Raw genomic sequence first — 18,581 nt, 5'->3', positions numbered from 1 at the left:
TTTTTTTTTTTTTTTTTGTGGTGCTGCACTGTTGGGTCCTGCTGCTGTTCACAAATAAGTTCTTTTTCAGCGGACTGTAGTGCATTTGTCTGTCCTCATACGTGCATAACACATGCCCACATCCAAGCAGTCTACTATTCTGTATCTGTAACAAGTCTAGATACAGGGAAAGTCCTGATTCCTAACAAAAGTAATCACCTGCTGGTGTTTTTCAAAAATGCAGATTTTTTTCTGCGTATAGTTGCGCACATTTCTGCCCTCATCAGTGCATACCGCATACGTACATCCAAGTAGGGTACCATTTTCTACCTGTTAATCTGTCAAGGGCCTACATACTGTGAAGGACAGCCATAAGTAATCACCTGCTGCTGTTCTAGACAAATACTGTTTAAAGAGAAGTGAAGCGTATTGTAATACCCTCATATACGCACTAAGTATGTCAGGCAGAGAAGTGCCAGGACGTGCACAGAGGAGTGGCAGAGGCCTAAATACTTTAGGCAGAGTTGGCAGCAGACTAGGGGCGAGTGGCAGCAGGAGTCACAGCGAGAGGCCTGAGCTCCCTTTATCAGCCAGCGGTCGTGTTTCGACCAGCAACCCATCTGCCGTCGTCGATTGGTTAACACGCTCATCCACTTCATCACAAGTGACATCTGACACCCCCAGTCAACAGTCGGTGGGTTCCTCAGACACAACCCTCAGTTGGCATGGCCCCGGAGCAGTCCCTGTCCTCCCATTGCCTTTGTCCTATGCTGTTCCCTCTCCTACAGAAGTATCTTATACTGTGGGTTCAGCTCTAGTGTTGAGCGGCATAGGCCATATTCGAATTCGCGAATATTCGCGAATATATGGACGAATATTCGTCATATTAGCGAATATTCGCATATTCGTAATATTCTCGTTGTATTTTCGCATATGTGAATATTCGCGTGTGCGAAAATGCGCATATGCGAACATTCGCATATGCGAAAATTAGCATATGCGAAAATTCGCACACCGGCCTCACACAGTAGTATTAGAGCCTTCTTTACACCACACAAGCTGGAAGCAGAGAGGGATGATCACTGTGATGTGTACTGTGAAAAAAAAAATAAAGTAAAAAAAAATTAAAAAAAGAATATTCGTAATTACGAATATATAGCGCTATATTCGCGAATATTCGCGAATTCGCGAATATGCGATATTCGCGAATAAAATTCAAATTGCGAATATTCGCGAGCAACACTATTCAGCTCCACTATTCTCTGAGAACGATGTAATAGAGGACAGTCAGCAGCTACTGCCCAGCCAAGAAGGGGAGGAGATATGCGCCGCTTCCTCTGCTAGGCGGCCAAGTAGTGATGCGGAGAGTGACATGGGAGGCGGTGTTGCTGGGGTTCAGGGTCCTGAAGCAGACACTGTTGGGGAACCTAAGGAGGACATCAGTGAAATCCAGACACCTGTTGATGATGATGAAGCCGATCGCAATTGGGAGCCGGGTGCAGAAGGGGCTTCATCATCATCAGGAGAAGAGAGTTGCAGGTTGCCTGTGAGGCAGCAGCTGAGCCAGACAGGCAGTAGCACGGTTGACAGTCAGCATGGTGGCAGGAGTGGAAATGCTGGAGCCAAACGTTCCCGGGAGAGACCACCTGCTTCGCGGCAGCCTACCTTTCCGGGAGGTAGTGGAACAGGGGTTCCTGGAGACGGCGCCAGTAGCAGTCAATTAGTGCGGACTGTAGGTGGGTAGCCACATGCAAGATATGTCGGCAGAAGGTGAAGCGTGGCCAGGGTCCCAATGTTGGCACCACGGCCCTGCATCAACACATGCTTCGCCACCATAAAGCGGCCTGGGAGAACCGTGGCTCTGATGTAGTGGTCCAGCCTGCCGCATCACCCAGTCCACTCCCTCCTTCATCCAGCCAAGGCTCCACCACCTCAACCAAAGGGAGCTGTGTGTCAAACCCTCCTTCTGTCGCTCCAGATGCTCCTGCTTCTCCAGCTTTTAGTCAGCAATTCCGCCAACAATCCATCGGCAAAGCCATGTCCAAGAGACAACAGTATGCGCCCATTCATCCAGCGGCGCAGAAGTTGAATGTGCTCCTGTCCAAGTTGCTGGTGTTGCAGTCCATCCCTTTCCAACTGGTGGACTCTGCAGCTTTCTGGGAATTGATGGCTTGTGCCGAGCCGTAGAGTCCCAAGCCGTCATTTCTTTGCGAAAAAGGCAGTACCAGCCCTGCATAAGTTTGTACAAGAGAAGGTGGGCCAGTCCTTGAGCCTGTCGGTGTGTTCAAAAGTGCACAGCAGGGGGGTGCATGCACGCAGCTCACTGGTGAGGACGTGTTCCATGTGAGCTCCGTGCTCATTAAGCGCTGCTAATTCAGCTCCTCAGTGGTGATTATCTTTGGATACTTCCCTAAGATGTCCAGGCAGCAGCAGCCCGTCGCTTTCACAGACTATTCCGGACATGTTCCGTTCAGGGACGAAAGCTAAAATGGCGCTGGTGTCTCCTAGCGCACTTACCCCGTGCACACAGGAGGAGTAGGACATTGCCGACACTGATCCTACACCGGTCACACAGGCGGACCCGCCGGACCAGAACAACTTGTTCCGCAACATTCAAGCCTTGTTTAAGACCGAGCTGGCCTCAGCGGTTGCAGAGTTTACCAGGCTAGTGGGAGAACTAGGCCACAGGGTGGCTGACCTGGAGATCCGTGTGGACGAGATTGCTGATGGGGTGGAGGCTGACCGCACCTCCATTACTGAGCACTCTGAAAGATTGGACCTCCTTGAATTTAAGATTGAGGACTTGGAGAATAGGTCTAGAAGGGCCAACATTCGTATCAGAGGCTTACCAGAGTCCTTTACAGACTTGCCAGGTCCGGTGACCGCATTGTTCCAGGCTCTCCTCCCTCAAGCCGACCTGTCTCTCCTAAGGATGGACCAAATTCATAGGGCTCTGACCAGACCTAAGAACGCACAGATGCCCCGGGATTTCGTGCTACGCCTCCATTACCCTGAAGCGAGAGATCGCATACTTCAAGCTGCGAGGAATATGTCCCTGCTGCCGGGCATGCCACCCTCTGTTCACCTGTATGCGGACTTGGCACCTTCCACGTTGGAACGTCGTGGCAACATGCGGCCAGTGACTCTAGCTCTCCAAAAGGCACAGGTCCGTTACAAGTGGGGGTTCCCCTTTAACTTGCAATTTGTGCTTAATGCTTCCCCTTACACCGTACATACTCCTCAGGAGGCCATGAAGGCACTCCGCAAAGAACGTGTCCCTTACGAGGACCCACCACCATTGCCCAAGAGACAACCTAAGCTTAAAAGGATGTGGAATCGAGTTGATTCGTCTCACAAACGACACCGCACTCAACCCCAGAAACCGGGATGACTTGTTGCTGTAAAGGCACATCACACCTGATTGTTCTGTTTTCCTCTGGACCTCGAAAATTGGATCGTTATCCCTGACTCCCGAGGTCTCTGGTTATGAGAATGGATGTTATTATTATTCTCCTGGGATTCCCGTTTTTGAAGTTGGTGGAACCGCGACACCTGTAAGGTCATCTATAACTTCTGTTGGTGGACTTGTTTGGGCCTGTCCGGTTACAGGTTATTATTTCTACTCCTATGGTTATTAACTGTTTTATTGACTATAGCCTCCTACTCTTGATACCCGAGAGCCCTATTCACCAGTGCCGTTAATCCCTCTGTTGTATTCGGGACTTGGTCTGGAGGGTGGGTAAAGAGTCAATCTAGATGTATCCTTATTTTGCATGGTTAATTTGCTGTATACCCTCGTACCACCTGGGCTTTTGCCCTTATAGCGAGGATGTATGGCAAGATGGATTATCACGTTGCCTCAGTTGCCTGTATGTGATCGACCAACGGGGGTGGGGAGAGGTATTGGAGTGCCCCCGTCGGCGATCGCTCGGGGATGGTATTTTTCTTTTGCATTATTGTTTTTCTTTTTTTTTGTGTATTTGTCTTTGCATTTATCCTTTCTTTCCCTACCTACTCCCTACCCTATCCTATTACTTGGCGTCAAGGTACTCCTGTACCCATTAATAGCTGTTATGACATTTATTGCTCTACCTAACTTCCCCCTACTTATAACAGGCTCGTTAGGTCAAATTGGTTCACACACATTTATTCGCTTCCCCATCCCCTTCACTTAGCATGTGTAGAGTGTTTTTGCATAATGTTAGGGGATTTAACTCCCCAACAAAACGCAGAAAAGCGTTTTTGGATTACCAGAAGTATCACCCTGAGATAATCTGTTTACAGAAAACACATTTTACCCAGACTTCATTCCCTAAATATGTTAACCCCCAATACTCTAGAGTCCATCTGTCCTCCTTCACTTCCAAATCCAGGGGTGTGGCTATCCTCGTACACAATTCCTTTCCCTTTGTCCTACACACAATGCACACTGATCCGGAGGGTAGGTTTTTGATACTGGAGGGTACCCTACAGGAGACCAAGCTCTGTATAGTAAACTCGTATGCTCCCAATGAGGACCCTCTGCAATTTCTGGTCCAAATGGTGGGACGGCTAGGCTCCCTCACCTTTGATCATTTGATATGGTGCGGTGATTTTAATTTGGTATACAATGGGATCTTGGACCGTTCTAGTACCAGATTATTCAGACGCACAGGCCCTCAGCAGAGGCTTCTCAGTGGAACGTTACAGTCACTTCATTTGACGGATACATGGATGGAACACAATCTGGGAATACGTGGTTACACTTATTACTCGCCCGCACATAATCTTTACACGAGAATTGATTGGATCATGGCTAATTCCCCCGCTCTACACCACTTATTTTATTCTAGACACGTCCACTGTGCATGGTCGGACCACGACATTGTCCTTTCACATTTCCAATTTGGCACCAAATGCCTCACTCCCTTTTCTTGGCGACTTAATGAGTCGCTTTTGACACGTCCTAATGTCCGAGACCAACTAGAGGAGGAAATCACTAACTACTTTGCTATCAACCTCTCCCCAGATTCTGACGTGGGATGGGTCTGGACTGCCCATAAAGCTGTCATTAGGGGGTAGCTTATTGCTTTAGCATCCAAACTTAAACGTAGCAGACTCCAGGCCCAGACGTGGAAACTCGCTTTACCCGTCTAATTACAGCCCATCAGCTTAATCCCACCACATATTTATATAGAGCTATTAAAACAACTAGTATGCAGCTTGATGCTGTTCTACTGAGCAACACGGAAAAAGCCCTGAGATGGACTAAGGCTACTTATTATAAATTGGCTAACAAGCCTGATAAGCTACTTGCCACCATGTTGAAGCAGAAACAGGACTCGACTAGGGTACATTCAATTGAGACTGGGTATTACCACCTCTCACCCTTCACGAATATAAAACACTTTCCACTCTTTTTACACCTCACTCTATTCTGAACGCTCCTCTCCTCCTTCTACAGCTGAGGTAGATGCCTTCTTAAGCTCTGTATCTTTACCTCATCTTACTTATGCTGCTCGGGAATCTCTGAATGCCACTATTTCTCTTGAGGAAGTGTCAGATGTTATCTCTGGCTTGAAAGTAGACAAAGCGCAAGGCCCTGATGGTCTTTCCACTATGTATTACAAGAAATGTAATTCCCTATTGGCCCCTCATATTACCATTTTATGTAATTCTATTATGTCCGGTAAACCCCTGCCCCAAGAATTCATGCAAGCCTCCATAGTAGTCATCCCCAAGCCTTGCAAGGATCCCCTACTTCCTTCCAATTATCGCCCCATCTCTTTAATCAATCTAGATGCAAAAATATTTACTTCCATTCTGTCCAGGAGACTCAATAGACTTCTCCCTGATCTAGTGCATAACGATCAGGTAGGATTCATTCCGGGGAGACAAGCACCTGACAACATCCGTAAGGTTCTCAATATAATTCAATGGGCATCACAGATGGACATGCCGCTAGCGCTCTTAGGGTTGGACATAGAAAACGCGTTTGATTCAGTCTCTTGGGAATATATGTTTGGAGTCTTGAAGGCTATGAGATTTGTGGGGCCGATTGTGGAGGCCTTTCGGGTGTTGTACTCATCTCCGTTGGCATATCTTAAACTCCCAACCTCATCCCCGTGATGCTAAACTTCCTTTCATGACACAATGGGAGGAGGACATTGGGGAAACACTCACCACACAAGAATGGCATTCCTGTTGTGAGACCCTTAGTAAGGGGAGCTGGCAGGTCTCCTTGGTGGAGACTTCCCTTAGAATATTGCACAGGATTTATTATGTTCCCACGAGATTACATGCCATATATCCAGCAGTTTCTTCATTATGTTACAGGGGTTGCAGAGATAGGGGATCCATGTACCATATATGGTGGTCTTGTCCTCGCGTCGCACTTCTGTGGCAACAGGTGGTCGATCTTATTTCAACGATTACTGATAGAAGGTGCCCCTTGTGTCCTAAGCTATGCCTTTTGGGCTACAAACCTGCGGGCTTTAATAATCCCACCTTTCGCTTAGCGCAATTCATACTTCTTGCAGCACGAATACATATTGCCGTGCATTGGCGCTCTATGACCCTGTCTCTTGGTATGGTTATAACTAGAATTAACGACATACTTCTCTCGGATAAGTTGAACGCTATTAGAGCCGATACTGTGGACAGATTCCTTAAGGTTTGGGACCCTTGGATCTCCTCTTCTTACGCCCCAGATGTTTCTTATTATTTAATGATATAGTATACTGATGCTTCTATGATGTTAGTGTTCATTATGTCTGCCTTGTGATGTGTGACACCTGACTCCCCTTATTCACCTTTATGTCATTACCTGCCGATCTTCTCTCTTCCTTCCCTGTATGTCATTTGATGGAAGATCGACTTGTCATGCTTTTACTGTTGTACTAAATGTTATGGCATTGTTATAGGCAAGCTTAGCCTTCTCATTTACATTGTTGCTGTTGTATTTTTTTTTTGTTTATGGCTATCAATAAATTTCTCACTTTGAAACTAAAAGTGCTCGCCAGAGCCGGTGTGTGGAGCTGTAACTATGGGCAGGGACAATACTTGTCTTTTACGGCCCACTGGGTAAATTTGGTTCCTGCACAGCCACAACAGCATCTTGGACAGGTCACACCGCTTCCTCCTCCACACTCTCGCTCTCAGGCAGTTGGTCCTGTGACAGTTTGCGACTCTGCCTCCTCATCCTCCACCGTGTCCTCGGCCTCCACTGCACATACAAATCTCGGTGGCTCTTCATCGTACCATGTGTGTAGGGCACGGTGGTGTCAAGCTGTTCTTCACATGGTTTGCCTTGGCAAACGGAGTCACACAGGGGAGGAACTGCTAAAGTTCATTCGACAAGAAATCCGAGTATGGCTTACTCCACAAAATCTGGAAATGACAACGGGAAGAACATCGTGTCCGCGCTGCGACAAGGAAGTATGAAACATGCGTCCTGCATGGCACACGTGTTGAATCTGGTTGTCAAGCTCTTCATGAAGTCTTTACCCCATTTGCAAAACATCCTGAAAATGGCAAGGAAACTGTGCATGCACTTCAGCCACTCATACACTGCAAAGCACACCCTCCTGGAGCTGCAGCGTCAGAACGGTATCCCACAACATAGTCTTATTTGTGACGTCGCCACACATGGGAATTCCAGCCTCCTTATGTTGGACAGACTATATTTACAAAGAAAAGCCATCACCGATTTCTTGATGATCCAAGCAGATAGGAGTTCTCCCCTGTGTAACTTCAATGTGAACCAGTGGCAGCTCCTACGTGACACCTGCCGTTTGCTGAGGCCCTTTGAGGAAGCCACATTATTTGTAAGTCGCCTGGATTATGGCATGAACGACATAATTCCACTCCTACATTTCCTACAACAAATGATTGAAACAATGGCTGGTCATGGCAATAGAGGCGTTGCGCCTACATCTCAATGCTACATGAGCCCTGTGGGGGCTGAACTGGAGGAGGAGGATGATGAGGGGCAGAGCGGAGCACAGTTTAGGTTGGATGAGATGGCCGGTGTTTCTAGTCATCGGACAGGAGAGGAGGAGCAGGAGCAGCCAGAGGAGCTGGAGGGTTATGAAGAAGGCGAGACAGAGGACCCAGACACACCATGGCAGTATGCAGTGGAGATGGAGGCATGTAGTCCCTCCGAGTCACTGGCGCAAATGGCACGATGCATGCTCAGTTGCTTGCGTAGTGACCCCCGAATTGTCAGAATTTGTCAGCGGGATGACTTCTGGCTCACCACCCTGTTGGACCCTTGTTACCGTCCCAGAATGGGGGCCTTTTTTACACCCACTGAGAAGGAGGACAAATTGACCTACTACAGAGAGATCCTACGTAGTCAGTTGGCCGATGCCTATTGGCAACATGGTCCTTCCACTCGCAGGTCTGACTCGGGGGGCCCTCTGCACTCACCTTCCACTGCCATGGCTGCTGGGGAGGGGTGGGGTGGCAGGAGCAGTACCAGCTCAATCAGCAGCAGCCTGAGACTACAGTCGCTGATGAGTAGCTTTCTTCACCCGCATAGTGAAGCAACTCATCAGCAGCAAGTAGACATGGAGCAGGACCTTAATCAGCAGGTGGTGGCATACCTTGACATGGCCATGCCAACAAACATTGAAGATCCGCTGGACTTTTGGACAGCCAAACTTGCAGAGTTTGACCTGACAAAGCTGTCCTGCCTGGCCAGTAGTGTGCCATCAGAGTGGGTGTTTAGTGCAGCCGGGGTCATAGTCAACCCTAGGCGAACTCATCTGTCCACAAAAAATGTGGAGAGACTTACCTTTGTCAAGATGAATCAGGGAGTGATCAGCCAGGATTTCCAGCCACCAATGCCAGATGCCTCAGAGTAGATTGACCATGCTTCTACACCAACACTTCCCAATTATGTTTATGAAACCCTCTTGGGTTATCAATTAGGGTTATGAAACCCTCTTGGGTACTGTGAATGCCTGCTCCTGACTCATCCTGTGTCTTTTAGGAACTACTTGCCTCACGGGTGCTTCTGGCTTTGGGCCTTTAATTTTTGGATGTTTAGCAGTAGCTAAATACATGCTTAATGCAAATTTCAACATTGATCTTTAAATGTAAGGGGTTATGAAACCCTCTTGGGTACAGTGAATGCCTGCTCCTGACTCATCCTGTGTCTTTCAGGAACTTCTTGACTTACTGATGCTTCTGGCCTTGGGTCTTTAATTTTTAGAAGTTTAGCAGTAGCTAATACATGCTTAATGCAAATTTCAACAATGATCTTTAAATTCTCGGCGCTCTGCCAGGGCCTTCGCGTACCCCGCCGTGGTCTATCCGAGGACCTCACTAAACCATCCAATCGGTAGTAGAGACAGGCAGTGTGTACAAAGGGCAGGGACTTAATGAACCCGAGCTTATGACCCGCACTTAGTTGGAATTCTTCTTTCCTTGCAAATAATTTCAATCTCCGATCCCTATCACGAACGGGGTTCAGCGGGTTACCCGTACCTGTCGGTGAAGGATAGACAGAGGCTGGTCCGCTCAGAGTAGCGCACGTGAAGCCCCGGACATCTGAGGGCATAACACACCTGTTATTGCTCGATCTCGCAATTAATCGTAAGGGGTTATGAAAGCCTCTTGGGTACTGCTGAGGCCTACTCCTGACTGCTCCTGTGTCTTTCAGGAACTACTTGCCTTCATGATGCTTCTGGGCTTGGGCCTTTAATTTTAGCATTTTTGAAATACATATATACATGCTTAATTTAAATTTCAACATTTATGGTGCAATGTATGGGGTTATTAAACACTCTTGGGTAGTGTTTTTTTCGAATTTTCTGATAATTATCACAGTAATAAACTTGAATAATAACCATTACACCATTGAACGCTTGTTGCGTGTGAGTTTTTTAAGTACAATTTTCAAAAAAAAATACAAAGAGGAATGAACTCTGCTTCTTTATTTCATAAAAAATTACTTTAGAGAAGAATGTCTTTTTGTGGTCCACCGTCCTGCATTATAGAGTTTTCTGGACTCGCCGGTCAGGGCAATAGAGGCGTTGCGCCTACATCTCACAAGCCCTATGGGTGCTTGTGAGATTAGGTCTTTTGTACCCACACGGCAGGGTCCGGGACACAAATTTTGATTTAAATTTCAAATAAAAAATCAGACATTTCAATGGTCTCCTCATGCTGCAGCCAACTCCAGGCTGCATCATTCAGGTAATATATAGATAGCACCCGCTGTCCTAAATTTTCGTAAAAAATTTCAAAAATGTTTGTCTTAGGGATTTTGAAGCTTTGGTGCGTACTCATGCATCAGCCAACTCCAGGCTGTGTCATTGAGGCAATATATAGGTAGCACCCACTGTCCTAAATTTTCATCAACAATTTCAAAAATGTTTTTTTTTTTTCTTAGGGATTGTGAAGCCCTGGTGTGTACTCGTGGATCAGCCAACTCCATGCTGGGTCATTCAGGCAATAAATATTTACTGATGGCGCTGCTGGGTCTGGGAATTTCAAATTTTCGCATAGGTAGCACCCGCTATCCAAAATCTTTTTTCAAAAATTTCTCAAATTGTTGTGTTTTTTGGGGGGGATTGTGAAGCCCTGGTGTGTACTCATGCATCAGCCAACTCCAGGCTGTGTCATTCAGGCAATATATGGTTTACTGATGGCGCTGCTGGGCCTGGGTCTGGGAATTTAAAATTTTCTCATAGGTAGCACCTGCTATCCAAAATCTTTTTCAAAAATTTCAAAAATTGTTGTGTTTTTTTTGGGGGGGGATTGTGAAGCCCTGGTGTGTACCCGTGCATCAGCCAACTCCAGGCTGTGTCATTCAGGCAATATATGGTTTACTGATGGCGCTGCTGGGCCTTGGTCTGGGAATTTCAAATTTTCCCATAGGTAGCACCCGCTATCAAAAATCTTTTTCAAAAATTTCAAAAATTGTTGTGTTTTTTGAGGGGGATTGTGAAGCCCTGTTGTGTACTCGTGCATTAGCCTACTCCAAGCTGTGTCATTCAGGCAATATATGGTTTACTGATAGCGCTGCTGGGCCTGGGTCTGGGAATTTCAGATTTTCTCATAGGTAGCACCTGCTATCCAAAATCTTCGATTTAAATTCCTAAATTCATCTTTTAATCTTAGGGATTGGGAAATTTTTGAAAAGTTCGCTCATTTCTATTGGTGAGTCATACCATGTCAGTAGTTGGACCTTAACAGGACCCTCGTCAGCGTGGGATATCTCTTAATCTCCAAGTCTTAAGTCTACCTAATACAAGTGGGTGAAAAGCTCCATAAGTCCCAGCAAGGCAACAGGGCTCCCAAGGGTTACACTGCATCCCTTCTACTCCGAACCGTACTGTGTGTGTTGTACCATCTACACCTGCCTCAGTGAAAGGCAGCTATCCGTAACCCGGCATCAGTGTGTTCATTGCCCAGTGCCCGGCCCAGGAGAAGCTGTCTCCACCTCGGACCGTGTATAGGCTAACGGTGCCCTAATGTCACGACCTGACAAGTGTATCTTTCACCCCCCATGTCACCACAGACCACCACACGCCATTGTGGCCAACACGCCCCTTCCATGCATCTCTATGGGAGAGCCGGAGATACAGCATTCGTGTATCTCTGGCTCTCCCATAGAGATGCATGGAGGGTGAATGTTGACCACAGCTTTGTGCTGTAGTCAACACACACTTCATTTATGCAGAGACCCGGGAGATTGTGGGGGGGGTCTCAGTGGTTAGACATTTATTCCCTACACTGTGAATAGGGGATATGCTTTTTTTTATAATGGACAACTCCTTTAACACTCAAGATAACCATGGCCACATCTGTATGTGAGCAAAAACTGCTCTTTGCTATTGAGTTAAGTAGAACTCAATATAAAAAAGATGACCTTTTTCTAAGGTTGGCCCTTTTTAGTTCTTACGGGGCTGTGTTGTGCACATGTATCTTATAATGGGGTGCCCATACTGCATCCTTATATCTATACAAATCTAGATGAATAAGCAGGGACTTTCTTTTTCTCCCCAACTCATGTGGCACCTATGAGAAAGAATTGTGGCAAGTTATATCTCATAATGTATCACAGTAGAACTTGTATATGCATCCTAGAGAAAACAAATGCAGCTTGTATCAGGTGTCAGGTGGAGGCCCGGCATAAGCCAGACTGTGGCACTTGAGCATAGATACATAGAAACATAGAATGTATCGGCAGATAAGAACCATTTGGCCCATCTATTCTGCTCAATAATCTGAATCCTATGAATAGTCCCTGGTCCTATCTTATATGAAGGATAGCCTTATGCTTATCTCTATCTTAAATGAAGGATAGCCTTATACCTATCCCTATCTTATATGAAGGGTAGCCTTATGCTTATCTCTATCTTATATGAAGGATATCCTTATACCTATCCCTATCTTATATGAAGGATAGCCTTATGCCTATCCCTATCTTATATGAAGGATAGCCTTATACCTATCCCTATCTTATATGAAGGATAGCATTATGTCTATCCCTATCTTATAGGAAGGATAGCCTTATGCTTATCCCTATCTTATATGAAGGATAGCCTAATACCTATCCCTATCTTATATGAAGGATAGCCTTATATATATATAGGACTGTGTCACATGTTCTATATTCAGCCCGAGGGTTTTTACGCCCCAGGTGCATTATCTTGCACTTATCCACATTCAATTTCAGTTTCCAGAGTTCTGACCATTTCTCTAGTTTTCCTAAATCCTTTTCCATTTGGCGGATCCCTCCAGGAACATCAACCCTGTTACATATCTTTGTGTCATCAGCAAAAAGACCAAAACCATCGAGACCTTTTGTAATATCACTAATGAAAATATTAACAAAATTGGTCCCAGTACAGATCCCTGAGGTCCCCACTGGTAACAAGACCTTGCTCTCAATATTCTCCATTGACTACAACCCTCTGTTGTCTGTTACTCAACCACTGCCTAATCCACTCAACAATATGGGAGTCCAAGCTCAATGACTGTAGTTTATTGATAAGTCTTCCATGTGGACAGTGTCAAAAGCCTTACTAAAATCTAGATATGCGATGTCTACTGCCCATCCGCCATCTATTATTTTAGTCACCCAGTCAAAAAAATTAATACGATTTGTTTGACATGATCTGTTGTTTTTCATCTTGCAATCCATGGGATTTTAGATGTTCCACAATCCTATACTTTAGTAGGGTTTCCATTAATTTCCCCACTATTGATGTCAGACTTACTGGCCTTTAGTTGCCTGATTCCTCCCTTCTACCTTTCTTGTGAATAGGCACGAAATTTGCTAATTTCCAATTTTACGGGACGACTCCTGTTACCATTGATTGGAGCAGCTTAGCCCCGCCTCCTGGACACTTGGCTGGGAAATAAAAAGTACATTCTACTAGCTTTGCCAAAACCATCAACCACAGGAAGGCTACAGTCATCTAACAGAGGCAGATTCCCTATAATTTGTTAAAAATTTAAATATGAGTTAAGACCATAGCATTATAGGATCGGTTACTATGTTTTATTTAATTTTTTACATTATCTGGATGCAGAGCTAAAAATCCAATGTTTTACTCTGCTGGGAACCAGTATAACAATGATATTGGGGAATGTCATTTTTAAAGCATTGGACGCAGTTGTTTTCACTACAGCGGAGCAGTCGGATGTAGTTATTTAGCGATTTCCAGGAGTCCCAGACCACCATGCTCGGCTGCTTTGTATCCCGCTGATATACTTGTTTGAATATGAAGACCCTGTCTTTAGGGAGTCCAACAATTGTGCTGAGTTTGTCTATAATATTATAATTCCCATCAGGTAGGGAACACTTTGAGGTACATGGGGAGAAAAAAGTATAGAATATGCTGCAACCGGCAAAAAGCCCGTCGGTCAGCAGACGGCTGATCGGGGAATGAAAGTCGGGGTTGAGCAGGCGATATTCGGGGTGCAGGGTGTGCTTTTTGTTGCTCTTTTCAAAGGTGTCGTATGAAGAGACGACCATTCGCTTCCCTTCATAGATGTGATAGTCGTCTACCTGCTGGTATATGGTGTCAGCATTTTCTCCTTTCAGGGCCTTGTGTAAGATGTCATAGGTTAACCCTCGGTTGCATTCTTCTTCAGTGAACTTGACAAAGTAGGAATACTGATAGTTAAAGTCCCTGCAATTAAGGATGTCAAAAAGTTGCTCAGATATGAATGACTTTCAAAAAGTTCCCAAACATTTATATATTACATTAGAAATGGTGAAGGCAGGAGGAAAAGTAATTGGTCGTGTGTAGCTATACCATGTGACTTCCATTGCAAAGAAAGGTGATTAAGGAGAGAAGTGATTTGTTTTGACGACAGATAGACATTGAAGGGAGGGGCGTGGCATGACATCTCAAGGGGGTGTGATGTGATGTCCCGACTACAGCTGCCCAAACCCTGGGATAAGTTGTCTAGGGGCGGAGTACCCCTTTAAAGTGGCAAGTCTTGCCTCTAAACCCCTAAAGACGAGACTGTTGCCAAGAAACATGTAAAGGAGATATAGGGTTCAGTATTTTATATCAGCAGTTAGTCCACGTTACAGCGTGCTGAGGCACTAGTGTTGTTTCTTTTAACGCTCGGTGTATATAAGTGGACATTAAGCTGGAGTTTTCTTTGCACAAATTTCTTGAACCATGTATATATATATATATATATATATATATAAATTTCCAAGAAGCAGCAGCTGCTTCTTGGAAATTTATGTGAAGTGTATCCTCTAACCCGGGCTCCCATACAGCTTGCACCTTATCCTCATTTTTCTGATTTTTGGAGTGCTGCTTTACTTGGAGTGTGTATATATATATATATATATATATATATATATATATATATATACATATATATATATATATATATATATATATACATATATATATATATATATATATATATATATATATATATATATATATGTAACATAAAGAGAAACAGAAACACAGCCGCACATCCACCATTTGTAATTTGATCTACTTGCTTCTCAGCATAATTTCAAAAACTAACAGGTTGTTATGATATATTTTGATCCAAAAGTACAAGCCCACTCGCCACGTCAAGGCCACCTCGTTAGAGTGGGTCCCTAACCTGTCACCGGCGACCACTGCCTCCGAGACACCATGCCCAACGGGGGGAGCGACCCAGTGTCCAGGCAGCCCCACTACTGCCCGACCAAGCCCCTGTCTCCGGGCCATTCCACCCCACAGACAAAGCATCACAGAAACAATGGCCGCCACAAAGAACAATACCAGTGTGAAACCTACCATGTGCTCACTGCCAGAGGGCTGGGAGAATGGTAGGAGGAAACCATTATGCAGTTTCTTGCTAAATAAAACCATCTGAGCCAAATGGGTGGAGCGGAGTGCAGGCTGTGGAAATGGTAGATGTGCGGCTGTGTTTCTCTTTTTGTGTTGCACATTTGTAGTCTGACCCTTCTTCCATGGCCTGCACTCCGCTCCACCCATTTGGTCCAGGCGTTTTTAACCCCTTAAGGACACATGACGTTCTCATACGTCTCCATTTCCGAGTCTTTAAGGACACATGACGTATGAGAACGTCATGTGTTTTACCGGCCCCCCGCAACCATCTGGAGCGGAGCCGGTCCCCGATGCCTGCTGAAATCGTTCACCAGGCATCGGGGCATATCGCCCAGGGGGGTCATGATGACCCCCCATGTCGGCGTTGGCCGCAGATCGCTGGACAATTCAGTCCAGCGATCTGTGGCGGATTCCGGGTCAATCGGGTCTCCAGTGACCCGGTGACCCGGAATTATTGGCTTATCGGGGCCGTGAGAGACGGCCCCAAACAGCCAGAGCCAGCAGGGGTGAGGTGGCACTGGTGCCACCTCACGATCGCCCTGATTCGTCGGCCGGATTACCGGCCGACCAATCAGGGCGCCTGCTGCGGGTGTCACTCCCGCTCCGCCCCTCTTCCGGAGGACGTGAGCGGGTGCGGGACGTGCACCCCGGGTGCTGGGGACCCCGATCCCCGGCGCCCCTGTTGGGATCGGGGCCCCAGGAGCAGCGGCGGCGGCGGAGACGACGAGGGACTGACCTGTGCGGCGAGGATCGTTGGAGGTGAGTGACAGCCTCCTGCTGTTGCTTAGCAACAGCTCCCAGCATGCAAAAAGGGCATGCTGGGAGCTGTAGTTTTGCAACAGCTGGAGGCACATTCTTTCTATGGAAAAGTGTACCTTCAGCTGTTGTGTAACTACAACTCCCAGCTTGCACAATCAGCTAAAGTGCATGCTGGGAGTTGTAGTGGTGCATCTGGTGATTGCATAACTACAACTCCCAGTATGCCCGTTGGCTGTCGGTGACTGCTGAGAGTTGTAGTTTTGCAACAGCTGAAGGCACACTGAGTTAAGTAGCAAACCAGTGTGTCTCCAGCTGTTGCATAACTACAAGACCCAGCATGCCCTTCCGCTGTCCGTACATGCTGGGGGTTGTAGCTTTTGCAACAGCTGAAGGCACACTGGTTGCAAAACACTGAGTTTGTTACCAAACTCGGTGTTTCACAACCAGTGTGCCTCCAGCTGTTGCAAAACTACAACTCCCAGCATGCACTGATAGACCGTACATGCTGGGAGTTGTAGTTTTGCAACAGCTGGATGTTCCCCCCCCCCCCCCCCCAATGTGAATGTACAGGGTACACTCACATGGGCGGAGGATTACAGTAAGTATCGGGCTGCAAGTTTGAGGTGCGGCAAAATTTCTGCCGCAGCTCAAACTGCCAGCGAGAAACTACTGTGAACCCCTGCCCGTGCGACTGTACCCTAAAAACACTACACTAACAAAAAATAAAATAAAAAGTAAAAAACACTACATATACACATACCCCTACACAGCCCCCCTCCCCTCCCCAATAAAAATGAAAAACGTCTGGTACGCCACTGTTTCCAAAACGGAGCCTCCAGCTGTTGCAAAACAACTACTCCCAGTATTGCCAGATAGCCGTTGGGAATCACTGGCGTAGAATACCCCTATGTCCACCCCTATGCAGGTCCCTAATTTAGGCCTCAAATGCGCATGGCACTCTCACTTTGGAGCCCTGTCGTATTTCAAGGCAACAGTTTAGGGTCACATATGGGGTATCGCCGTACTCGGGAGAAATTGCTTAACACATTTTGGGGGGTATTTTCTGCTATTACCCTTTTTAAAAATGTAAAATTTTTGGGAAAACAAGCATTTTAGGTAAAAAAAATATATATTTTTTTACATATGCAAAAGTCATGAAACACCTGTAGGGTATTAAGGTTCAAACTACCCCTTGTTACGTTCCCCGAGGGGTCTAGTTTCCAAAATGGTATGCCATGTGTTTTTTTTTTTTTGCTGTTCTGGCACCATAGGGGCTTCCTAAATGCGGCATGCCCCCAGAGCAAAATTTCCTTCAAAAAAGCCAAATGTGACTCCTTCTCTTCTGAGACCTGTAGAGCGCCAGCAGAGCACTTTTCACCCCCATGCGAGGTGTTTTCTGTATCGGAAGAAATTGGGCTTCAAATTTTGGGGGGTATTTTCTGCTATTACCCTTTTTAAAAATGTAAAATTTTTGGGAAACCAAGCATTTTAGGTTAAAAATATATATATATTTTTTTACATATGCAAAAGTCGTGAATCACCTGTAGGGTATTAAGGTTCACTTTACCCCTTGTTACGTTCCCTGAGGGGTCTAGTTTCCAAAATGGTATGCCATGTGTTTTTTTTTTGCTGTCCTGGCACCATAGGGGCTTCCTAAATGCGGCATGCCCCCAAAAAACCATTTGTCGCTCCTTCCCTTCTGAGCCCTCTACTGCCCCGCCGAACAATTAACATAGACATATGAGGTATGTGCTTACTCGAGAGAAATTGGGTTTCAAATACAAGTAAAAATTTTCTCCTTTTTACCCCTTGCAAAAATTCAAAAATTGGGTCTACAAGAACATGCGAGTGTAAAAAATGAAGATTTTGAATTTTCTCCTTCACTTTGCTGCTATTCCTGTGAAACACCTAAAGGGTTAAAACACTTATTGAATGTCATTTTGAATACTTTGGGGGGTGTAGTTTTTATAATGTGGTCTTTTATGGGGTATTTCTAATATGAAGACCCTTCAGATCCACTTCAAACCTGAACTGGTCCCTGAAAAATAGCGAGTTTGAAAATTTTGTGAAAAATCGGAAAATTGCTGCTGAACTTTGTAGCCCTCTGGTGTCTTCCAAAAGTAAAAACTCATAAATTTTATGATGCAAACATAAATTAGACATATTGTATATGTGAACCCAAAAAAAATATATTTGGAATATCCATTTTCCTTACAAGCAGAGAGCTTCAAAGTTAGAAAAATGCAAAATTTTCATTTTTTTCATCAAATTTTGGGATTTTTCACCAAGAAAGGATGCAACTTACCATAAAATTTTACCACTAAGTTAAAGTAGAATATGTCACGAAAAAACAATCTTGGAATCAGAATGATAACTAAAAGCATTCCAGAGTTATTAATGTTTAAAGTGATAGTGGTCAGAATTGCAAAAAACGCTCCGGTCCTTAAGGTGTAAAATGGCCTGGTCCTTAAGGGGTTAATTAGCAGGAAACTGCATAAGTGTTTCCTCTTACCATTCTCCCAGCCCTCTGAC

General features: G+C 45.6%; 1 protein-coding gene across 1 annotated transcript in view; it reads right to left on the bottom strand.

Moving 5' to 3' along the window:
* Nucleotides 1–13,469: 13,469 nt before the first annotated feature.
* Nucleotides 13,470–18,581, bottom strand: part of LOC130360490 (uncharacterized) — a 44,074-nt gene continuing 38,962 nt past the window's right edge. The window contains exon 4 of the mRNA XM_056562981.1: nt 13,470–14,111. Coding sequence (XP_056418956.1) covers nt 13,511–14,111 — 601 coding nt within the window. The 3' untranslated portion in view covers nt 13,470–13,510. The remainder of the gene's footprint in view (nt 14,112–18,581) is intronic.

The sequence above is a fragment of the Hyla sarda genome, chromosome 3 (assembly GCF_029499605.1).
Source record: "Hyla sarda isolate aHylSar1 chromosome 3, aHylSar1.hap1, whole genome shotgun sequence".
Classification (NCBI taxonomy): Eukaryota; Metazoa; Chordata; class Amphibia; order Anura; family Hylidae; genus Hyla; species Hyla sarda.
Note: the sequence above shows the minus strand (reverse complement) of the source record. Positions and strands in the feature narration are given on the sequence as shown.